The 22,215-nt window shown below is 52.6% G+C and overlaps 1 protein-coding gene across 1 annotated transcript; it reads left to right on the top strand.

Annotated features, from left to right (window-relative positions):
- The first annotated feature begins 21,125 nt into the window (after window positions 1-21,125).
- On the top strand, window positions 21,126-21,487 carry LOC112648217 (non-histone chromosomal protein HMG-17-like). The gene has a single exon (XM_035719274.2). It carries the CDS (start codon window positions 21,141-21,143, stop codon window positions 21,399-21,401), a length of 261 nt encoding a protein of 86 aa, XP_035575167.1. The 5' UTR covers window positions 21,126-21,140; the 3' UTR covers window positions 21,402-21,487.
- Window positions 21,488-22,215: the final 728 nt, after the last annotated feature.

Genomic DNA, 22,215 nt, shown 5'->3' with positions numbered 1-22,215 from the left:
TCTGGCTGGGAACCCCGAATCCACTCTTCCGCAAGCAAACGCTGATGTACTTTCCGTCTTGGTCTGGATATTTCATATAAGTGGCCTCACACAGGGGCCCCTGGGGGGCTCAGTGGTTGAGCGTCTGCCTTTGGCCCAGGGAGTGATCATGGCCCACATCAGGCTCCCTGCAGGAGGCCTGCTTCTCCCTCTGCCTGTGTCTCTGCCTCTCTCTCTTTAATATAAAATCTTAAAAAAAAAAAAAATAAGTGGACTCACACAATATGTAACCTTCTTCCGTGTCTTGGCTTCTTTCACTTGGCACAATGCTTTCAAGGTTCATCCATGTGCTAGCACGGGTCAGTACTTCATGCCTTTTTCTGGCTGAATAATAGTCCACTGTATACATCACATTTTGTTTATCCACTCCTCTGTGGGTGCGCATTGGGGCTGATTCCACCTTTGAGCTATTATGAATGATGCTGCCATGGACATTTGTGTGCAAGTTTTTATTTAGACCTTTGTTTTCACTTCCCTCAGGAAGGAGTTCTGCTCTAAAGGGGGAAAGATTATGGTGGTAGCAGGTTGGAGAAGTGGGACCAAGAAGGGTTTAAACCAAAGAAAAATCTATTTTTAAAGATTTTATTTATTTATTCATGAGAGACATAGGAGGCAGAGACATAGGTGGAGAGAGAAGCAGGCTCCCTGAGGGGAGCCCAATGTGGGACTCGATCCAGGGACCATGACCTGAGCCAAAGGTACATGCTCAACCACTGAGCCACCCAGGTGCCCTCCCCCCCAGATTTTAAGATAGGAGGGAGTGAATCCTGCAGAGAGGGGGAAATACTGCTAGAGAGGAAGGGTGGAGCCTGTCTGGAACCCCATCCTCAGAAGGCGAGAGAGGTGGGCCCTGGTGCGTTGGCTACGACGACAAGTGCCAGCACTTCTCAGAGATGGAAGGGGAGGCAGGGTCTCTGGGAAGCGAGGAGGTGGGAGCTTCGGGAAGGCCTCTTTTACTCCCAGGCCTTTCTTGGTTATCAAGTGTGACAACCAGGGACACTGTTTCTCCTCCTCCTTTCCCTGCCTCTCCTCTCGTTCTCTTTCTGCTCCAGTTGGCCTAACCACGGCCAAAGTTCCTTTCCTGCTCGTAGACCCTTCTATCTCTCGGCCCCAGGATTTTCTCCATTCCCCTGGCTCTCTCCGACACAAAGACTCACTCCTCTTTCTCCCTCCGGGGGTGATCACCCCCCAAAGTGCCAGCCCCCATCATCAACCTCCCCCAGTTCTCCATCAGGCCTCATGAAGTCCCCCGAACCCCAATTAAAACTAACTCCTGCTTCTCTATAGCTACTCTGCCAGGCGTTGCTCACCCCCTTGTTCGTGGATTCACTCATTCAGCAAACATTCATGGAGGCCTCTGCAGGTGGGTGCCAGGCACCGAGCTAAGTGCTCCATACTAGCTTGGAGTCAGTCCCACACCAAACCCTTGGATCAGTGTTTCCCCCTTCTCTCTTGGGCCCTCACCTCTTCCCCCCCGCCGCCCACCCCCACCCCCAACCCTCCCCTCCCCCCCCCCCCCCCCCCCCCGCCCCGGGGAGATCACCTGTGCATGTCTTCCTGGTCAGAGGCATAGGCTATGGAGAGAGACAGTCAGGGTTCAATTCCTGGCTCTGCCAACCTATGTATCTTTGAGCAAGTTCTTAACTTCTCTGAGTCCTTGTTTCTTCGTGTCTAAAACGAAGATGATAATCTCGATTTCATAAGATCATTTTGAGGGTTAAATGTGAGAATGCGTTAAAGGGCTTGGCACAGTGCCCAGCATAGAGTGAGCATTCAACACACATCAGCTGCTGTCATGACCATTGTCCCAATTATCATCATGTAACTCCTCTGATCAGCAACATTCAGTGACCCCTCCCTCTTTTACAGTAAGGGAGCTCTGGTTCTCTGGCCTGCACTTGGAGGCTCATGACTTAGCCATGCAGACCCAGAGGCTCCTCAGCCCCCACCTGAGCTCTCTTCTGAGGTCAGCAGTGTTTTCTGTTCTTTCCAAACCTACCATCCTCCTCCTCACTCCCTTGACTTTGCTTGACTTTGCTTGGGGTCTGGGTTGTTGGCTCCTGGTGAAAATTCCAGGCTCTTCTTTCTCTTTCGTCCCTATCCCACCCCCTCCATGACACCCCCTACCCATCCACCCACCCACATGAGTGGGTATTGACTGCTGGCCTGGTCGGGGAGGCTCTCCCAGCCTCATGGTGGGTGAGTGCTTAGATGGGGCTTTTGTGTTCTTTTGCGTTTTTACAAGGCCAGATGACAGCAGAAATGGGGATGAGTGGTTGGATCAGCTCTGCGTGTTGCTCAAATAGGTCTTAGGGCAACTAGGGACTTAGTTAATAATGTAATAAAAGACATGTATATGGGGGCCCCTGGGTGGCTCAGGGGTTGAGCGTCTGCCTTCAGCTCTGGTCATGATCCCGAGGTCCTAGGATCGAGTCCCCTGCAGGGAGCTGCTTCTCCCTCTGCCTGTGTCTCTGCCTCTCTCTCTGGGTCTCTCATGAATAAATAAATAAAATCTTACAAAAAAAAAAAAAAGACATGTATATGTATGCAAGTTTTATGGCTGTGTCTCCTGCCAGCATTGCTGGAGGAAGAAGGAAACAAACATGCTTCCTTGTATGTTTGGATGTTTCCAGGAACATTTTTTCACTTCATTTCTATAATAACCCTGTACAGTTGCTATTGTTCTCACTTTGCAGCGGAGAAACCGAGGCCCAGAAAGGTTAGGTGACTTTCCTAAGGATACACGGCAAACAACTCGTTACATCATTAATTCAAACCCGGGCCTTTGGACACCAAGCGCATTTGTGTTATATCACAGGGGACTCTGGAAGTGGGGGTAGGCATGGGGGTGGGCATGGGCATGTTCCACGTGATCTGAGGTTTTCTGAAGCCTGCTGACTGATCTTGAGCAAGCTTATGAAAGGCAAATGACACCAGAAGCCTGTGCAGAAAACTCTACTCATTTCTTTCCTGATATTCCTGCAGGTGAGTTGGAAATACAGAATTCTTTTTTTTTTTTTCTGGTGCAACTTTTTTTTTTTGGTGGTGGTGCAAAATGGTGGTTTTATTAAAGCACAAGGATAGGGCTCATGGGGAGGAAGAGCTGCTCAGAACTACAGAATTCTTAAAACTCTGTTACTTGTCGTGGCTGCCCCTAAGTGCCCAGGACAGAGCCCTTCCCAGCCATTCATCCCGTGCTGAGACCTTTGCTTGCTTCATACCTCCCGGTGCCCCAGCTTCGAGGCTTTGGGAGGGCGAGGAAAAGGATGGGCCTCACTCCCTGAGATGAGAATCCTGAAAGGCCATCTATTTTTTTTTTTTTTTAAGATTTTATTTATTCATGAGAGACACAGAGAGGCATAGACACAGGCAGAGGGAGAAGCAGGCCCCATGCAGGGAGCCCGATGGGGGACTTGATCCTGGGTCTCCAGGACCACGACCTGGGCTGAAGGCAGATGCCCAACCGCTGAGCCACCCCAGGGGTCCCTTCCCTGGCTGGGGCCAGGCCATATCCCAAACCACCATGTGGATGTGTAGCCAGGGGAGCTGCGATTAAGGCCAGCACCCTCCAGCCTCGTTCTGGCCAGGGCCACACTCTGCAGGCCTGCTGAGCTCACCCCCAAGCTGGCTTCCGGGCCCTCCTCGCGGCTGGCCGCCTCCTTGGCAGGCCTGTGGCAAGGACCCAGCGCCAGGGGGTACAGTGGGGGCTCGTGGATCGCCCCTTGCTGAGGCAAACTCCTGGGGAGGAGGCTCAGGGAGCTTCCCACCCCCCACGGACCCGCGTGGGCAGAGGGGAGGCGGCCAGAAGGGCTATGGCAGCTGTGACCCTGAGGCGGCCTGGAGCAGCTCCACTGAGCTCACCCCCACCTGCAGCACCCCCCCACCCCCACCCCCACCCCCCGCGCAGGAGGCTGGGCCCTGCCTCACTCTGTGGGCTCTGCAGCCCCGGGCTGGCTGGCGTTGGCACAGCGGCTACCATTAACAGTGCTCCCACGTCTGCCCCCCACCCTCACCCCCAAAGGTCTGAGGGTCAGATGCACTGCTTGGCTGCAGCCCTACTACCAAGACCTGGTTGTGGGGGATGTTGGGGTTTGGGAGAGGGTGTGCTCCTAGAGGCACATGTTGGGGCACCTCGGTTTGTTTCTGTGGTAGGTCCGCACAGAAACCTCCAAATTCTTCTTTTCCCCTGAAGCCAGAAGTGTTCTAGGGTCCATTCCCCAGCTATTAGGTCACCAGTCTCCAGGGACTGGGCAATGCTGCCGCTTCCCATAAAACGAAGCTATAAACTATTGTTCTGCCCTCCTCTGGCTGTAGGCCCACAGCTCCCAGGGCTCGTGCCTCTCAAGGCCAAGGTCAGAGATCACCAGTGAGCTCAGCTGGGAACCTCTGTGGTCTTCACACGGCTACCTACCCCCTCTCCCCAGCCTGGGTGGGGGGCCTGGGGGGAGGCTGGGAGCAAGGGATGAGCCTGAAGAGGTAGAGGCAATGCAGGGTGCTGGAAATCATTCTTCTCATTTTCAAATGGGGAAACTGAGGCTGAGCAGTAGAATGGCCTGCCGAACAGTCACAATGAAGGCGGTACCTGGTGCCGGATGATACCCACCAGCTCCTTAGTCTCACCCGCACCTCTAAGGCGCATAAATCATCACGCTCGTCTGCCAGGTGAGGAAACCCAGGCTCAGGGCTGCAGGTAACCCCCCAGCGTCACACAGCACAAAAGGGGAACGTGGATTCCACTTCTGGCCAGCGGTGTCCCTCCCCTCTCCGGCTACCCTGGGGGCCACCATCCAAGTGTTTGAGAATGAATCTGCACCCTTGAGGGTCCAGGAACCACAGAGCCTCTTGGTTGAGGGTCCCCAGCAAGGGACACCAGATAGACAGTCAGAGGATGGACCCAAAGCCAGTCAGCTCTGGGTCCCTGCAAGTTATTTGCCGCCCTCAGCCTCACTCTGTTCATCCTTAAAGTGGGTCTAGTACTAGGGCTTATGTTACAGGTCGTTGTCAAGGCGAATGAGATCCCGCAGGGAAGGGCTCGGTGCCAGGCATACATTTTTGTGCTCTCAATCCTGGAGCTTTTATTGCTGCCATCCCGAGACCCGGGGCGTGGGCATCACCTCTCACCTGGTCACCCATCCTGTCCCATCCCCAGGGGTGACATTTCAGTTACAAGGAGTCTTGGCCACAGGGCATGGACCAAAGGTGAAGGACTTGACATTGACTTCCACTGCACAAGTGTGTGTCGCTTGACCTCGCGAGTGGCACAGGAGGGACAGGGACCTGGGGGTGCAGGGGGCCTTGTGGTCAGTTCTCTGACTGGGTCCCCCTTCTGGAGACTTCCTCAGGCTCCTCAGTCCTTCTGGAAGCTGGGAGGGCAACCTCAGGGAAGTTGGCCAGGCATCAACTGGCCAGCTGCACAGCGGCCTCCTCCTCCCCGCCCCTGAGTGAGGACGGGCCCCAGGGCATGAGGGCAAGTGTGTCCTGGGGTCTGCTCTCCCTCTCATCTCTCCTTCCTCCTCTGTCTCTCTTCTCAGCAGGTGCAAACTGTCGGAGGGCGTGAGGGGGGGCAGAGGGCTGGCACGGGGCAGGCCGGGGTCTCCAGGCTCATGGTCCAGGGGCCACCCAGGAGGGCGCGGGGGGCTCGAGGCTCACCCATCCCCTTCCCGACACTGGCCTCCCCTTCTCTGGGCAGGCAATCTCCCGTCCTCCCACCTCTGCCAGAGTGAGGGAAGCCTAAGGAAAATCTCTGGGCCTGAATGGGCCTGGGAATGACTCTCTGGGAGTGACAGCTGGTCCAGAAGAAGGCTCACTGTTTTCTCTTTTCACCCTTTGAACAGCCCTGTTCTAGTGGCAACATGCACAGGGGAATTATTACTATTATTATTATTATTATTTCCACTCGGAATATAATTATAGGAGCTCCCAAAGCACAGCCTCACACCCTTGGAGCTGCTGGGGAAGTCAGGTGTGTAATTACAATCCGGAGTCACCCACCTCACCTCTTTCCCTCCTCTCTTCACTCCCCCTCCAGCCCAGCCCAGCCAAGCCTGGCCCCCCAAAGACCTTCCTGGGACTTCTCTGGCTCTGGGCCCATGTGATCATTTTGTCTCCCTCTCGACTCCCCACTGCCTCTGGAAGGCCTCCCTTTTAGCATCTGAAGGAGAACCAGACCACGGGTACCTCCACTGGGTATAAACTCAGCAACCCCTGCAGTTGGAGCCCCCAGAGCTGAGATCACTGGTCTGGAAGGGCTTTACTCTGGATTCTCAGCCTCAGCGGGGTAGCCACGGACCAAAGCCAATGCCATGGACCAAAGCCAATGCTGCACAAGGTGGGGGAGGAACAGGGACCTGGGTGTGCAGGGGGCCTTGTGGTCAGTTCTCTGACTGGGCCCCCCTTCTGGAGACTTCTTCAGGCTCCTCAGTCCTTCTGGAAGCTGAGAGGGCAACCTCAGGGAAGTTGGCCAGGCATCAAAAGGGCCCTGTGGCCTGCCTCTGGCTGGGAAGTGTGGCTGCAGCTCCTCTAAGAGTTACCCGGTGAGGAAGGAAGGTCGCTTGGTTACCAACTGGCTTCTTGGCCATTTGTTGTGGATGCGGTAAGTGGCACAAGGGCTGTCGAGATAAGGTGGCGGCGTCCCCACCCAGGGGCCCCACAGTAGAGATACCAGTTGTCTTGTTCTGCTTCTGGAGGTGATGACTCACGAGGGAAGGGAGGGAGCCTGCAGCCCCGTCTCTCTGTAGGAACACATCCCAGGAGTCCCTGCAGCCTGGCAAGGGCCAGTAAGCCCGGTGCCTGCTGCCCTGCTTTTCAGGTGCTTCACTATTGGCCCAAATTCTTTTATGACAAAATCACTTGAGAGCTATGTCCTCCTAACTGCTCCCATGGAGTGGCCTGTGCTTCGGCTGAGTCAAGTCGCTCAGGGGATTCGGATCACCTGTAGGGGAGAGAATGCCAATAGGGAGAGTCCTGAATGATGACCTGAGTAGCTAGGAAGGAAACTTGCTACTGGTTTTTAGTAAACAATCTCTTTGTCACCATTCAGAGACTCGCCAAACGATGGGTAAGGACATAAGGTCTTTTTTTTTTTTTTTTTAAGATTTTATTTATTTATTCATGAGAGACAGAGACACAGGCAGAGGGAAAAGCAGGCTCCCTGCAAGGAGCCTGATGTGGGACTCGATCCTGGGACCCCGGGATCACGCCCTGAGCTGAAGCCAGACGCTTAACCCGCTGAGCCACCCAGGCATCCCCAGGTGTGGGGGGACAGGCTTCCCCAGGAGCAGGCGACACAGGTGGGGGGCAGAGGAAGGGCATGGCCAAGCAGTAGGTGATGGCCCACAGCACTAGAACACTGCGTTCTCCCTGGAAGCCTCAGAGGAAGCTTCTAAGAAGTGACATGTGGACCAGGCCTTCAAGGATGGGAAGTCCCCCAGGGAACAAGCCAAGGAGGACACTCTGGACCCAGGAAGGGTTGCAAAAATAAAAAATAAAAAACCAGAACATCCAGTTAAACTTCAGATAAACAGTAAACAGTTTTTGGTACATGTCCCAAATACTGCATGAGACACACTTATACTAAAAAACAACTGCTTGTTATTTATCTGAAATTTAAACTTACCTGAGCATCCTGAGTTTTGATTTGCTAAGTGTGGCAACCAAGAGGAGCACAGACAGAAACCGTATTTGAGGGGACAAGGAGTGATTAGGCTGCTCTAGCCACGAGGCCTTGGGCCATTGGCAGCCATGGTGACTTCGTTGGGTAGGTCCCGGCTTAGTTTAGGATTAGACCACCTAGCAGCAGAGAGCAGCACTCAGGCCACCGGCCGTAGCTGTCGCTTCAGCCCTTTCTCCCAGGACCACCTCATCGCCAGCTAGAGAAATCCAGTTTCAAGGATTCACAATTTCTCTTTTTCTTTCCCAAGCTTCTGTATCCAGCCTCTTCAGCTGGGTCAATACTTATTCACGCTATTCAGCAAGGACTCACTAAGAGCCAGTCCTGGGCTTGGTACTGGAGACACAGTGGCACGTGGAACAGACACAGCCCTTTGCCACGTGGGATTTACAGCACAGACCGTTTAAGACCTTTTCTCATAGTCTATGTGCTGAGTGGAAGTAGATAGTAAAATATGCACATGTCAACACACACCAGCTAAATTTCTCCTAGCCTCTTTTTTTTTTTTCTTTTTAAGATTTTCTTTATTTATTCATAAGAGACATGGGGTAGGGGGGTTGGCACAGAGACACAGGCAGAAGGAGAAGCAGGCTCCCTGCAGGGATCCTGACATGGGACTCGATCCCAGGTCTTCAGGATCAGGCCCTGGGCTGAAGACACTGCTAAACCACTGAGCCCCCGGGCTGTCCCTTTTTTTTTTTTTTTTTAAATACCTATTTCAGAAAAAGGAAATCTCTGAACCAGAGACCTCCCCTGGAATTCTTTTTTAATTTTTTTTTAAGATTTTATTTATTTATTCATGAGAGACACACACACACAGAGAGAGGCAGAGACACAGGCAGAGGGAGAAGCAGACTCCACGCAGGGAGCCTGACGTGAGACTCGATCCTGGGTCTCCAGGATCACGCCCTGGGCTGAAGTCAGCGCTAAGCCATCTGGGCTGCCCTTTTTTCTTTTCTTTTCTTTTTTTTTTTTTTTTGAATTCTTAAGTCCTGCTTTTCCAGCATGGAGCTGAAACAACTGAGTCTCAGAATTCCCCGTAATTCCAACTCATTTGCTGGATTGGGAAACCCCTGTTAAAAGACATAGAAGAAAGGAGGCTGTCCCAGCTTCCAAATGCTAGTCTGATGAGGGACACGGAGTATATACTATAAACAAACACCCTCCACCCCCCCAGCACAAAACCACCACTAAATACAAGTATTTAGTTTGCAGCACAAATCAGTAACAACAGTAGCGTTATTTCCATCAAGGCTGATAATGGCCTCCCAGTGTCAGGCAAGGACTGTGCACTGAGCACTTCTCGTGCATGATTCCATTTTAGTCTATGCCCCAGAACAGTCTGGTAGGCTCCATACTATTCTTAGCCCCAAGGGACAGTTGAAGAAATGACAGCCCAGACGGAGTGGGTAATTTGCCCAGGTTCCAACTAGCAAGTGGCAGAGCCAGGTCTGAAGATGGGACTTCAAAACCACAGACCTCACAAACTTAACCACAACGTTAAAGACCTGGAGAGGTGGTTTGTGCCTCTGAAATCTGGAATTGCCTATTAGTAAAAGCCAATGTGCGTGCATTTTCATAAGTAGGTTTGCTTCCACACCGAGGAACTGGTCTGAGCCAACACTTTCACTGGCTAAGGACAGTAGGTGAGCCAAGAGACTTTAATTAGGTAAATCGTCTCAAGGGTGGAAATGCAAACCTTCTCTCATTGTTCATTCCTCCCCTGGACAATCACTGGTTGGAACCATCAGCATCCCAGTACCTGAGAACCTATTAGAAATGCAAATTTTCTGGCCCATCAACAACTTCCACTGAATCAGAAACTCTAAGAGTGGGCCCAGCATCTGGGTTTAACAAGTCCTTCAGGTTGTTCTGATGCTCCTTTAAGTCTGAAAATCACTATTCTAAAAGGACTTCCACTCTCCAGCAGCTGCCAAGTTTCTAGAGCCTTTGCTCTATTGATGAAGGAGCAGGGACCAGGGCTCACTGGGCCTAGCACCTGGCACATGATAGATACCTAATGAATACATTTGGATAAATGAATAAGTGGCACCCAGGGTTCCCATCTCTGTTACCATGTCAGGAGGCGCTGGGATAATCCCTTGCCTGGACTGCAATATTGGGCAGACCGAAGGCCCCCTGAAGAGAGAACATTTTACTTCCCCTTATTTCTCAGGAGGAGGAACAGAGACAGTGAGAGGGGCTCAACATGCTTCTGACCTTTGGACTTTTGAGCAGGAGGCATCCAAAGAGTTAAAAGTTACCACAGGGATAGCTGGCTTATCTGGTGTTGTGCTGATAAACCAACTCTTTGAGAAGAAAGCTCTGGCTTACAGCATTTGCTGATTCCCATGATGTAAATACCTCCACCGTGGCCCATGGATACCCAGTTGGCTCTCAGGGCCTGCTCCTGCAGATCACTGGCTCTAGCTACTTGTTTAAAACCGTAAGACTGCTTATTTTGAAAGTATAAAAGTAATACATATATTTAAATATCTGCTCAAAACTCCAAAGGTCAGAAGCTTGCAACAGTTTCTAGTTTTAGTTCCATGGCCCCAAAGAGCGAGCGTAAACCAGCATGCATTGGTTATCATCCCCAGTGTCCACTGATGCCCTGGCTTGACAGACCAGGAATCTAGCTCGTCTCTAGCACCTTCCAAACCCTGCCACCCCCACCCCGACTTGGTTATTTTCATGATATTTCACAATTCTTCCATTGGTTGCCTTTATGTCTTCAAGTAATGGTAGCAGGCACTTGTCTGGTGTTTGTTCTTAGAACAGGTGCTATTAGAGCCACTTGAGACATATTAATGGTTGAATCTTCACCACAGCCCTCTGAGGTAGGTTCTATTTTCATTCCCATTTTATGGATGAGAAAATTGAGGCACAGGGAGGTTAAGTAACTTGCCCAAGCTAGTAAAAGGCAGAGATGGGATTCAAGCCCAGACAGGGCGGCTCCAATGTCCATGCTTTTAAACCTTTCACAGAAAGGTCATATAAAGTTACTTAGCATGGTGGGCCGGCTGCAGGTGGGACAACTCTAGACACGCAGATATATCAGCAAGCCATAGACTGTTTGCTTTTGTTGCCCTTAGAAAAAGCAAGCCAGGGGAAGAGTGCTCCTGCCCTCAGGTAGACTGGGCTGGAATGATCCAGGGCCCTGCCCACCATTAGAAATAGGGCAAGTGGGAGTTCCTGAAGGCCTATGGTCAAAATATCATTTATATTTGCATATGAAGTCTCCAGGGAACTTCATGAAGCTGTGTCTACGGATGTGGACTCTCTCCCACCCATTCATCCTGTGGGCCCTTCCAAACTGGAAGGTTTGAATCCTTTTTCAATTCGGGCAAACTTTCTTCTCTTAGTTCTTTGATAATTTTTTCCTCTTTCTTTTCTCCTTCTTGGAGGTTCAGATTCTCAGATTGATTCTCTATCTCAATTTCTTCTTGGCTTATATTCTGGAAGATCGGTTCAGCGTTTTCCTCTTATATTCAGTATGTTATTTTAGCCATCACAATTTTAATTTCCAGGAACCGTTCTTCCTCTTGAATTGTTCCTTTTCCACACGAACCTATTTTTGGTTTATAGATGCAATCTATATCTTCTCAGATCACTCCGAAGTTATAAATGAGAATTATCTTAGAGTTCCCTGAATTAGCTCCGTTTCCTTTGGGGCCTGTTGTTCTGGTTTCTTATCTTGATTTTTCTACTTCCTGGTCTCTCTGTTCTTGGAAGTCAGCTCCCATTCAGCAACCATGGCACAGCCCCTTCTCTGTGCCTCTGTGTGAGACACCAGGCCTGGGGGGCTTGGGAATATGACGGCAAGTGCCTGCCCTCATGGAGCCTCCCATTTCATAATACACAGAGACAGAGTCATGAGGATCAGATTCCCCAAGCATTGGACCATCCCATGTTTAACGTTTTGGTCTCTTGTCTGCCGGCCCCACTAGACTGTGATCAGGGGCTCATGCTTTATATATTTATCCCAAAGAGGTCCTTGGTAAAAGTTTGATACATCTTGGTTGAATGAAACTAAATTGTTATTGCTGCTATATTTACACACACACACACACACACACACACACACACACACAGAGGAATGCTGCCGAGATGTGCCAGGGGCTTCTGGAAGAGTAGGGGAGACCAGAACCAAAAGGCATTTCTCTGGAAGGTTTTGCGAGGCATGAAGGTCAGAGTACCTCCAAGCCCGGTGCCACCTCACCAAGCCCGCTCACCCATCCACTCACTTCCTGAATAAACACCAGAGCCACCGTCGCCCCTTGTCTTTCCAGAAGCTACAAACTCTCACTCTCGCCTGCAGTTTCTGAGCATCCAACCGTCTGCCACCTAACGCCTGAAAACCTGCAGTTGTATCAGCATCATCCTTAGGAGGCAGGGGCAGGGATGCAGTGGCCAGGCGTTCTCGGCTGCCTGCCTTCCTCTCCCTGCCCTCCTGGGGACTTGGGCAGCTCCCTGCACGGGACAACGGGCCACAGGTCCAGGGTCTCGGTTCATTTGCTCGTGCGTGCATTCCTTCAGTTGGCCATTAACCCTTTCTTAAGGAAACCTTCTATATCAGACTTAGGGCTGGCCTCCAGAAATGTAAAAACCAAAAAAAGATATGATGCCCTCCTTACAGGTTCCAGGAGTTCACTGTCTAGAAGACTGAAGCACTTGACATTTTTCCAGGGGTGAGCAGCATGACTCTGCCTGCCTTGCCTGCCCCGGGCTCCTTCAATTTTCACTGAATTTAACCTCTGCTCCCCCTGCCTCCACACTAGGCTTCGACCTCTTTAAGTAGGTAGGTTCAAGAGATAGGCGTTGGTTGAATGAATGAATGAGGGGCACAGGCCTCGCATGGTGGGCACGGGTCCAGCTTCTTCACCCCCAGGGGACACATTGGCGACCCCCTAAGTATCATGGAATCCCACGGAGACCCGGGGGCAAGCAGAGACCAAACGGCCTGCAGCCTCCTCCCTGCAGCACCCACCCTGGGGGAGGAGCTGACTCTCGGGCCCAGGCGCCAGCGGGGAGGGCTGTGCTCGTTAAAACCCGGATCAAAGAGAACCGAGAAATGCCTGAGTCTCATTAACAAAGGGCCCAGACGGCCTGGCCCAGGGAGCAGGAGAGAGAGGAGGCTGGGGACGGGGAGGCTCAGGGTGCAAGGAGTCGCTTCTAATGAGCTTCAGGGTTAAAGAGAGACACACGTGCTAGGATTAGGGCCAGGGCCTAGACCTCGCACTGATGTCTGTTCTGAGCTGCGGCTGTGGTCTGCCCGGAGGAGGAGGCCCGGAGGAGGCCGGGGCTTCCTGGGGCTTCCTGGGGCATCCTGCCAGGCGTGGTCACAGAGCCAAGCTCAGCTGTGAAGCTGCAGCCCAGGACAGGATGACAGGGAATGCTGGAATTCCCAGTCTGCCCGCCCTCCCCCGTCACAGGTCGTGCCCTTTGCTCCCCAGGTAGTGGGGATGGTTTCTCTCTGAGGAGCCAGCGGCCTCCTCTCCTGGCTCCGGTGCAGCGGGGCTGGGCTGGTGCTGCAAGGCTGGGAGCTCAGGCCAGGAATCCAGAAGCAGGGCCTTCTTCCTCCAGGATGTATGAGAGGGCTGCGGGGAGCCCCCCACTGCTGGGAGGAACCTGAGGGCCCAGTGAGCCTGCTGAGCAGAAGCCTCCCCTCTCGAGTCCCAGGGCTGCTGGGGCAAGAGCACAGGCAGGTGGGAACAGTGGGAGGACAGAAGAGGGTGCAGGTCCAGCTCTGGGGGTGCTCAAGGCTAGGACCCCAGCCCTGCGGGTGCTCAGGGACTGGTTGAGATATAGGAGTTCTGTTTGTAGGACCAAGGCTGCTGGCTTGTGCAATGTGGCCTGGGCCAAGGGGCATGGCAGGAAGGAGATCGGGTGTTGGGGTGCATGGGTGGCCCAGGGCAGAGGCTGGGATCCAGAGGCCTGGCTAGAACAAAGGTTACAAAGCCCTTCATGGGAGGCTCTTGGGAGGCCCACAGAGGGCAGATGGGTGGATTCCTGGGGCTCCTTGAAAAGCTTCTTGGGGTCTGTTTGCAAAACACCTGATAATTGGGTCTCTGGCTCATCAGGCTGGAAAGTGATCTACCTGGCTCAGGGTTAGGCACGAGGGCGGCAAGGACCAGAGTGGAGATGAAGAGATTGCTCCCCAGACCCCCAGTCCTTGTGATGGAAAGAGAAAGAGAACTGTCTTCAAGGAAAGAGCAATGAGTTGGGATTTCTTTGCATTTGCATGTTTTTCATACTCCCCCAAGAGGTCAGCTTTTCCCCTTCCCGAGCTCTGTCTCCCTGTCGCCCATCGTCCCAGGTAGCCTTGTCCACACTGGGGACCGCAGGGGTGTCCAACACGACCCGAGCTCCCGGGGCAGGAGGGACAGAGTTGTCCAGTCTTGGAAACAGCAAGGGATGAGGTCCTGCGGAGCCTCCAGACACCTGCCCTGTGCGTCTGAGTGAATGTGTGTGTATAGGTGTGTGAGAGTGAGAGCGTGAACATGTGTCAGTGTCTGCGATGTGTGTGCATGACAGCAAGTGAGCTACTGTGTGATGCTGCAAGCCCGTGTGTACTGCGTGTGTTGTGTGCGTGAATGGGTATGCATGTGGTGGATGTGAGCACGTGGGGCAGCTCCCCAACCTGCCAGGCCCTGCACTCCCTCCCAGGGACCCTTTGAGTTGACCATGGCACCCTCCTTGAGCCATGGTTGATGGATGGAGAGATCAGGTTTCCAGGTCTAGCACGGGGCTCCTGGAGTGCTTTCCCCTATTCTCTGGAGAGAGAATCCTTTCTGGTTAACCAGACCAGCCTTTGTCTCCTTCCCTTGACCCCATCCCATGAGTGTGTGTGTGGCGGCAAGGGTACACAAGCACACCGTGTGGTCACTGCACGTGAGCCTTGGGGGACTCCACAGGGCCGACCCCAGGTGCACACATCTTGCTGTGGGCATGGGTAGCCTCTGTCTCTAGATGAATATGTTCTCATCCACCGTGAGGATACGGGACATGGCTTTTGAGCCTTTGTCTGGAGCCTCGCTCCAACCGGCACACTGGACAATGGGTAGGATGTTGCCTTAAATCCGAGGGTGTTGTGTCACCCTCTTAAGAAATGAGCCCACTGCCCCGGTCACTGATGCCTCTGCTTCTCTTAGCTCCATGTGGGGTATGTTTGGGCTCTGGGGATGAAGATGGTTGGCCTACCTTCATACGTGCCAGCGATCTCCATCCCCAGAGCCCCTGACCAGCTGTTCTTCCTTTTATTTATTTTCCAGCCAGGGGCTCCCACATCCCAGAGTCTGGGTGGGCTGGCAAGATCCGGGAAGGTCTTGAGCCTCGGTGGCCCTGAAGGCTGGGTCTCTGGCAGGAGAATGGAATCCCCGCTGGATTCAGGCAAAACGGAAGGATCTCACTGGGAGTGGGTATGCTTTGGTACTGAAATAAACTCTCAGCCCTGTGAGTCGCTGGAGCCTCTGCTCAACCCCAGTGACTACATGTGGCAGAAATTAAGAGCTCAGCCTCTGGAGTCAGATTTGAGTTCAATCCTCTATCACTTATGTTGTGAGACCTTAAGTTACTTCATCCTCTGAGCCTCAGTCTCTTCATCTGTAAAACGGGAACCTCTTACATCACAGAAGTGTTGTAAGTAGTCCATCTTCAGAAGGCCCTAACAGTTGGGTGATAGAGAAGACCAGTGATTTGTGGGGACTGGTGAGGAGAGGGGCCTCTGCATCTGGAAGGCTCTAGGTAACAGAACATTCCCCATGTCCTCTCCATGGCCCCACCCCAAACACGCAGGCTGGGATGTCAGAGCCAGGAGGATCTTGGAGACCTTTCAAGGTGGTCAGCTTCTCAGCGCTGGGCTGGGACTGGAGTCCTGCCTTCCTGACTTGGTGGCACTCGTTCTGGGAAACACAACAGTGATTAGAGCATGACCGACAGATCTGGAGTCCATCAGGTCTGGCTTCAAATCCCAGCTCTACCATTCAGTCACCTTACCTCTCCAATCCTGTCCTTTCACCCCTAAAATTAAATTAACATTCATCCACACCTTGGGGTTGTGCCGACCAATACAGCAGTCACGTGGGGTAGCTATGGAAATTTAATAAAAATTGAAATGAATAAAATTCATGTTCTCAGTTGCACAACCACATTTCAGATGCTCAGCAGCCACACGTGGCTAGCGGGCACGGTCCTGGACAGTGAAGACACAAATTGTGGTGAGTGGCTAAATGCTGCCTTGGTGGCTTGTTGTAAAACGTAAATGAGACGATGCAGATGAAGTGCATACCTTAGAGCCTGGCTCTGAAGAAAAGATGCCAGCTGTCACTGTTATTTTTTTATTTTTTATTTTTCTGAAGATCCGTTTATTTGAGAGAGAGAGAGAGTCGGGTAGAGGGGCAGAGAGAGAAACTCAAGCAGACTGCAAGCCGAGCACAGGGTCTGACATGGGGCTCGATCCTACTACGACCCTGAGATCACAACCCTAGCTGAAACCAAGAGTCAGACACTTAACTAACTGAGTCCCCCAGGTGCCCGCAGCTGTCGCTGTTATTATCGGAGCCTCTGCAGTGGTCTTGCTCTCACCAAGGGTGGCCTACAGGCCAGGGTGTTCCTTGGGACCAAGATGCTGGCCACAGTCTGGAAACACCACAGAATGTGAGCATAGAGGAGTAACCACCTACACATCTTGAGCCACCCTCTGACGGTGGGGACAAATCATTCAAGCTCTGTACTTCACTGACAAGGAAGCTGAGGCCCTGAGAGGTGACGTGACTTCCCCAAAGTCCGCTGACAGAGCTGAGGCCAGAGTACTGTTTCCTGACTGCTCACCCAGTGAGCCTTGCCACCTGCCCTCATTCGAGGGCACTCCGAGCCAGCGGCATCAGAATTGTCTGGTGGCTTCGTAAAAACTCAGATTCGCAGGCCCCACCTCAGGACGTGGCCTGAGGTCTGCTTTCTTACCAAGAGCTCCAGATGCTTTTGATCCTTAGCAAGTTTGGAGGCACTGAGCCCGGAGATCAGAGTCTGACTGGCTCAGGCCCCTGGTGGGGTAAACATGGCAGGGCCCGGGAGCAGTGACCTCCTCCACCCCTCACACTCCCCTGGATTGGTCTCCCCAGCGTGGTCTCCCACACCCCCCTTCCTTCCCCCTCCCTAATGCACATCAGAAATTCTCAGGGTGCCCTGGGAAAGGTGAGCAAGCGGAGACCTTTCGGCCTATTCCCATTGGACGTGCCGGGGCAGCTGCTCTGGCCAAGGTGGCCCACACTGCAGCTTGAGGAGGCCTAGAAAGGGCTCAGGCCGCCATGGCAGGGTGCTCCTTAGGGACCGTTTTGGCCTGAGCACCTTGACTTTGCCTCAGGAGGGTTGGCCCAGGAGGGAGCGAGCCCATCACTCCAGCCCCGGCTGCCAAGAGCAGCCCCGACAAGACGGCTGCTGGCCAGCCCGTCAGTGTTGTTTGGCTCAGGCGGACTGCTCTCTCCAACAGGAAGGCTTTAATCTCCACAGCGGTAATCACGAGTTGAGAGGGACCAGCTTCCCATTCCAGGGAGCTCAGTGGGATTGTGCAACACAGCCCTTTGCAAGGAGAGCCCCCTTTCATCTGAGCACACCAAGTGTCTTGTTATCCATGTGGCCTGGGAACAGAGCGAGCACTTGTCGGCATCTGTTCCCTGTGTACGTGCAGTTTAGCTGTGGCTCTGGGAATTGATGAGCAAAACAGGATTTGGGCGGGGGAGAGGTGCTTAGGCTGCGGGGTGGGGGGTGTGTATCTGGATGGCCCATAATCATCTGGGGCGGGCACTTTCTAGAATGTCTCCCTCCTCTCCACAACTAGCTTCAGACACTCCACATGCCAGTGGGGGAACCTCCTAAGAAAGGAGGCCCCCTTGGGATGGGGAAGAACTGTGTCTCCTTCTTCCTCCGTTCAGGGCTCAGTAGGTCTCCACAGGTGGCTCTTTGCAGGCCTCAGCCCCTCTGTCTCTTCCCCCCAAAGGAGACTCTCATCTGGCTGAAGCTGAGGAGAGGGGAGGTCAGGCTCGGGGGGCTCGGACACCTGCTCCCCGGAGAAACTGACCCGGAGCATATGTGTATACGGTTAAATGACCCCTGGAGCTATAGTCACTCACTCATTCACTCACTCACTCATGTATTCACTCAACGCACCTTTAACCAAGGGCTGCTGACGTGTTCTGGCCTCCGGGAAAGAGCTGCACGCAAGACACAGAGCCCTTGCTCTGTGGAGTTTATATTCTTGAGAGGGAGGCTGAGATTGGAAATAAATAAACAGGTTAATACCTAATCAAGAGAAGGGCTATGAAAACTGAAGAGAGAGCGAGGACAAGGGGAGGAAGGGTAATTTCTGATTGGGCGGTTGGGGCACTGGGCTCAGGAAGCATCATCTTCTTCTACCTCTAGCCTGGTGTTAAAAACGTCCTGGATGCCCTCCCTGCTCTCAGACATCAGAGGTTAAAATACCTGTCGAGGGGGTCCCTGGGTGGCTCAGCGGTTTAGCGCCTGCCTTTGGCCCAGGGCATGATCCTGGAGTCCCAGGATCGAGTCCCACGTCGGGCTCCCGGTGCATGGAGCCTGCTTCTCCCTCTGCCTGTGTCTCGGCCTCTCTCTCTATGTCTATCATAAATAAATAAATAAACAGATAAACAAACAAACAAACAAACAAACAAATAAATAAATAAATCTTAAAAAAAATAATACCCGTCGAGACCCCTGCCGTGTCCCCTCAGTACCCACGCGGTGGACGACTTCCCTGGGAGTTGAATAGTCCCGTATCTGACTTAATCAACCACAAACCATGGGACTCGTGTGATATGATAAAAATGGGCAGGCTGATGTCATCTCCGGTCCCTGAACGGTTCTACTGCACTCAGACCTGCAGCTGACAGTGGTTCTGCTCACATCACTACGGGCTTGGTCTCCAGAAGTGTCCCCTTTAAGGCCCTTCTTCCTGACTTTCACTTTCCCGAACCGACAGCTTGGATGGGCCCTGCCTGGTGCCCCCCCTTTTGGGAGGGGGGAGGTGCCAGGGTAGCCTTGGTGAGAAGAGGAGGTCTGCCTGCGGCCTGTCCTCCACGACTGACACGGGCACCCCCACACCGAGAGGGGCTCAGCCAGGGCACGCAGGGCCAGTCCTTCCCTAGGCGGGTGGCGGGTGCCGTGGGTTTAAAGGCAGGGAGATGACAGGAATCCCTGCTGCCCTGTGGCCCGGAGGGACCCAGTTTGGGAGTGAGGCAGGACCCAGACCCAAGCCATGGCCCTGCTGCTTCCTGGGCTGCCTCAGCCCCTCTGAGCCTCAGTTTCCCCCACTGTAAAAGGAGGATCTTTACCGTGCACGAGCCCCTGACGTGTGATAGACACCTGATGCATGACACTGGCCGTGGCTCCCCGGGCCAACAGCTTAATCTCACTCAGCTTTGATTGTTTTGGTCTTCCTGACTGCTCACCCAGTGAGCCTTGCCACCTGCCCAATGTGGGACTCGATCCTGGGACTCCAGGATCACGCCCTGGGCCGAAGGCAGGCGCTAAACTGCTGAGCCACCCAGGTGTCCCAGCTTTGATTCTTCATCTGTGAAAGCGAGATGTCAATATATTGTCCTCCGGGGGGGTTACGTGAGGGTGAAGTGACGCGTGTAAAGTCGCCTGCCACGGGGCCTGGGGCTCAATAGCGTGTGTCTAATCGACCCTGGGAGCCCGTCCCAGCGTGAGCCAGCAGGTAGGCAGGTGCGCTGAGGGGCAGCCTACTGGAGGCCTCTCCGCTGCAGAGGACGGGCCCTCCTCCCTGGCCACTGGCTTAGTCAGTGAAGGGAAAGTGAGGGAGGGGAAGTGAGGGAAAGGACTTTCTGGGTACTTTTGCTGATTTCAGTTTTGGTTTCAGGATTGGAACCAACTTCAGGAATGCACCAGCTGACAGAGCTCATAACCAAGGGAGGGCCGCGTGGTGCCAGGCCAGAGGTTAGAGGAAAGTGCAGCCTCATGGCCTCTACTTCCCCTGCAGGAGAGATAGTTCTGCTTCTCCAGGTTCACCATTAGCCTTTCCATCTGCTGACTCATTCTCACACAGCTCCAGCCCCGGAAAGCTGAGCATGTGGAAGGAGGCCTATTAATAGCCTTTTCCTGGGACACTCATCCTGACTTTTCCTAAGACGGTTGGAACGCAAGCGCTGATGCCTACCCTGGTTCTTCTCCCCACCCCGCCACCACTCCCCTCATGGAGACTGAGAAGGAAGAATTCTGGGCACCGGGTAGTGCCCAGAAGGCTCTGGAGTTTCCATTCTGTCACTTTCAGATTTGTTGGGATTTCAAAATGGAGGCCTGTTGATTTTGGTCAGTGAGCAAGGCCGTAGGGGGGCTCTTTCTATAGTGACCCCGGAGGGTTCCACTAGGGGCCCCACATAGCTTGAGAGGGGAAGCTGCAACAAGAGGGAAGGAGGATATAGAACAAATCCCGGAAAATGTCCCGAGGCCCAGTGGAGGGCAGAAAGCCTGCGCGGAGGGAAGCAGCTGGGCCAGCCAGCATGGCTGGGCTTGTGCGGCAAGAGGTTTGGGGGTCCCTGGGCTCCTGCCCACTCCGGGGTACAATTGAACCTGGCCTGCAGTCCACAGAGCAGAGAAGGCACCTGGACTGTATGCAGTGTGCAGCCATGGCGCCGGCCGCTGCCTCCATGACCACAGCCCACACAGAACACCCTGCTCTGGTGCATCATCCACCACAGTAAAGAAGGACGGTCCAGTGGAAGAGAAGCCGTGACAGGACAGATTGAGGCCCCCTGAGCAGAGGTGAAGAGATACTAGGTGGTCCAGGTTCTTGGACATCACACTGGGGAAGTGGCCTGCACCGTCCCTGTGGGGGCCTTGTGTACAGGTGGGTGAAGAAGGGGCAGCTTCATGTAGCACAGAGCACTGGTTTTTTGTTTTTATTTTATTTCAGTTTTACTGCTTATAAGTTATGTGACCTTGGTCAAGAGATGACCCTCTCTGGGCCTCAGTTTCCTCCACTGCATAAAGGTAGGATTAGGGGCCCCTGGGTGGCTCAGCAGTTGAGCACCTGCCTTCAGTTCAGGTCGTGATCCCGGGGTCCTGGGATCCAGTCCCACATCGGGCTCCTTGCAGGAGCCTGCTTCTCCCTCTGCCTGTGTCTCTGCCTCTCTCTCTGTGTCTCTCATGAATAAATAAACAAAATCTTTAAAAAAAAAAAAAAAAAAGATAGCATTAGACAAGATGAGTTCGAAGGTCTCTTCCAGTCCTGACCTTCATAGCTAACACCATGTGCCTATTCAGAAGATGTGGCTTGTACGGGACAAAAGAGAAAAACAGCTAAGAGGAAGAAGGGTCGAGAACGACCCCTGGACGGGCCAATGCCCGCGTGCCACTATATGCCCATGTCCAGAGCTTATGTCCCTCTGCCATCGCCACCATGTCCAAGAGAAAGGCTGAAGGGAATGCTAAAGGAGATAAAGCCAAGGTGAAGGATGAGCCACAGAGATCTGCAAGGTTATCTGCTAAACCTGCTCCTCCAAAGCCAGAGCCCAAGCCTAAAAAGGCCCCTGCAAAGAAGGGAGAGAAGGTACCCAAAGGGAAAAAGGGGAAAGCTGATGCTGGCAAGGATGGAAATAACCCTGCAGAAAATGGAGAGGCCCAAACACACCAGGCACAGAAAGCTGAAGGTGCTGAGTGAAGTAAGTCAGTCGGAGAAGGACAAACATTATATGTTCTCATTCATTTGGGGAATATAAATAATAGTGAAAGGGAATATAAGGGAAGGGGGAAGAAATGTGTGGGAAATATCAGAAAGGGAGACAGAACGTAAAGACTCCTAACTCTGGGAAAAGAACTAGGGGTGGTAGAAGGGGAGGAGGGCGGGGGGTGGGAGTGAATGGGTGACGGGCACTGGGGGTTATTCTGTATGTTGGTAAATTGAACACCAATAAAAAATTTAAAAAAAAAAGAAAAAAAAAGGAAAAAAAAAAGAAGTAAATACTGTGTTACCTTCACACATATTAAGAAATAAACTATAATAAGAGCCACAGGAAAAAAAAAAAAGAAAGCTGAAGGTGCTGGAGATGCCAAGTGAAGTGTGTACATTTTTGGTAACTGTGTACTTCTGGTGACTGTACAGTTTGAAATACTATTTTTTATCAAGTTTTATAAAAATGCAGAATTTTGTTTTACTTTTTTTTTTTTAAAGCTATGTTGTTAGCACACAGAACACTTCTTTGTTGTTTTGGGGGAGGGCCATACATCACTAATAGAGTATCTCTGAAGCTAGATTGATAACAAGGGGAAAAAACACCTTTCCCTTCTAGTTTTGAGAAACTTCCTCTTGGGTCCCAGGAGGAGGGATTCCTTGATGTTAACAACACATGAGCCACCTTGGTGGTGTGGAAAAACTAAAATTCATTTTTTTTTAACGTCCTCTTCTCCATCTCTGCCTTCAACATAGACTTGACTCCCTTAAACCCAGAGACCTGTTGGAACCTGACCCCATGAAA

Source organism: Canis lupus, chromosome 7 (assembly GCF_003254725.2).
Source record: "Canis lupus dingo isolate Sandy chromosome 7, ASM325472v2, whole genome shotgun sequence".
Lineage (NCBI taxonomy): Eukaryota > Metazoa > Chordata > Mammalia > Carnivora > Canidae > Canis > Canis lupus.
The sequence above is the reverse complement of the archived record's forward strand: the minus strand, read 5'-3'. Positions and strand labels throughout refer to the sequence as shown.

Bases quoted from the DNA above. Each gene is read 5' to 3' on its own strand.
- LOC112648217 (XM_035719274.2), top strand. From the start codon at position 21,141: ATGTCCAAGAGAAAGGCTGAAGGGAATGCTAAAGGAGATAAAGCCAAG.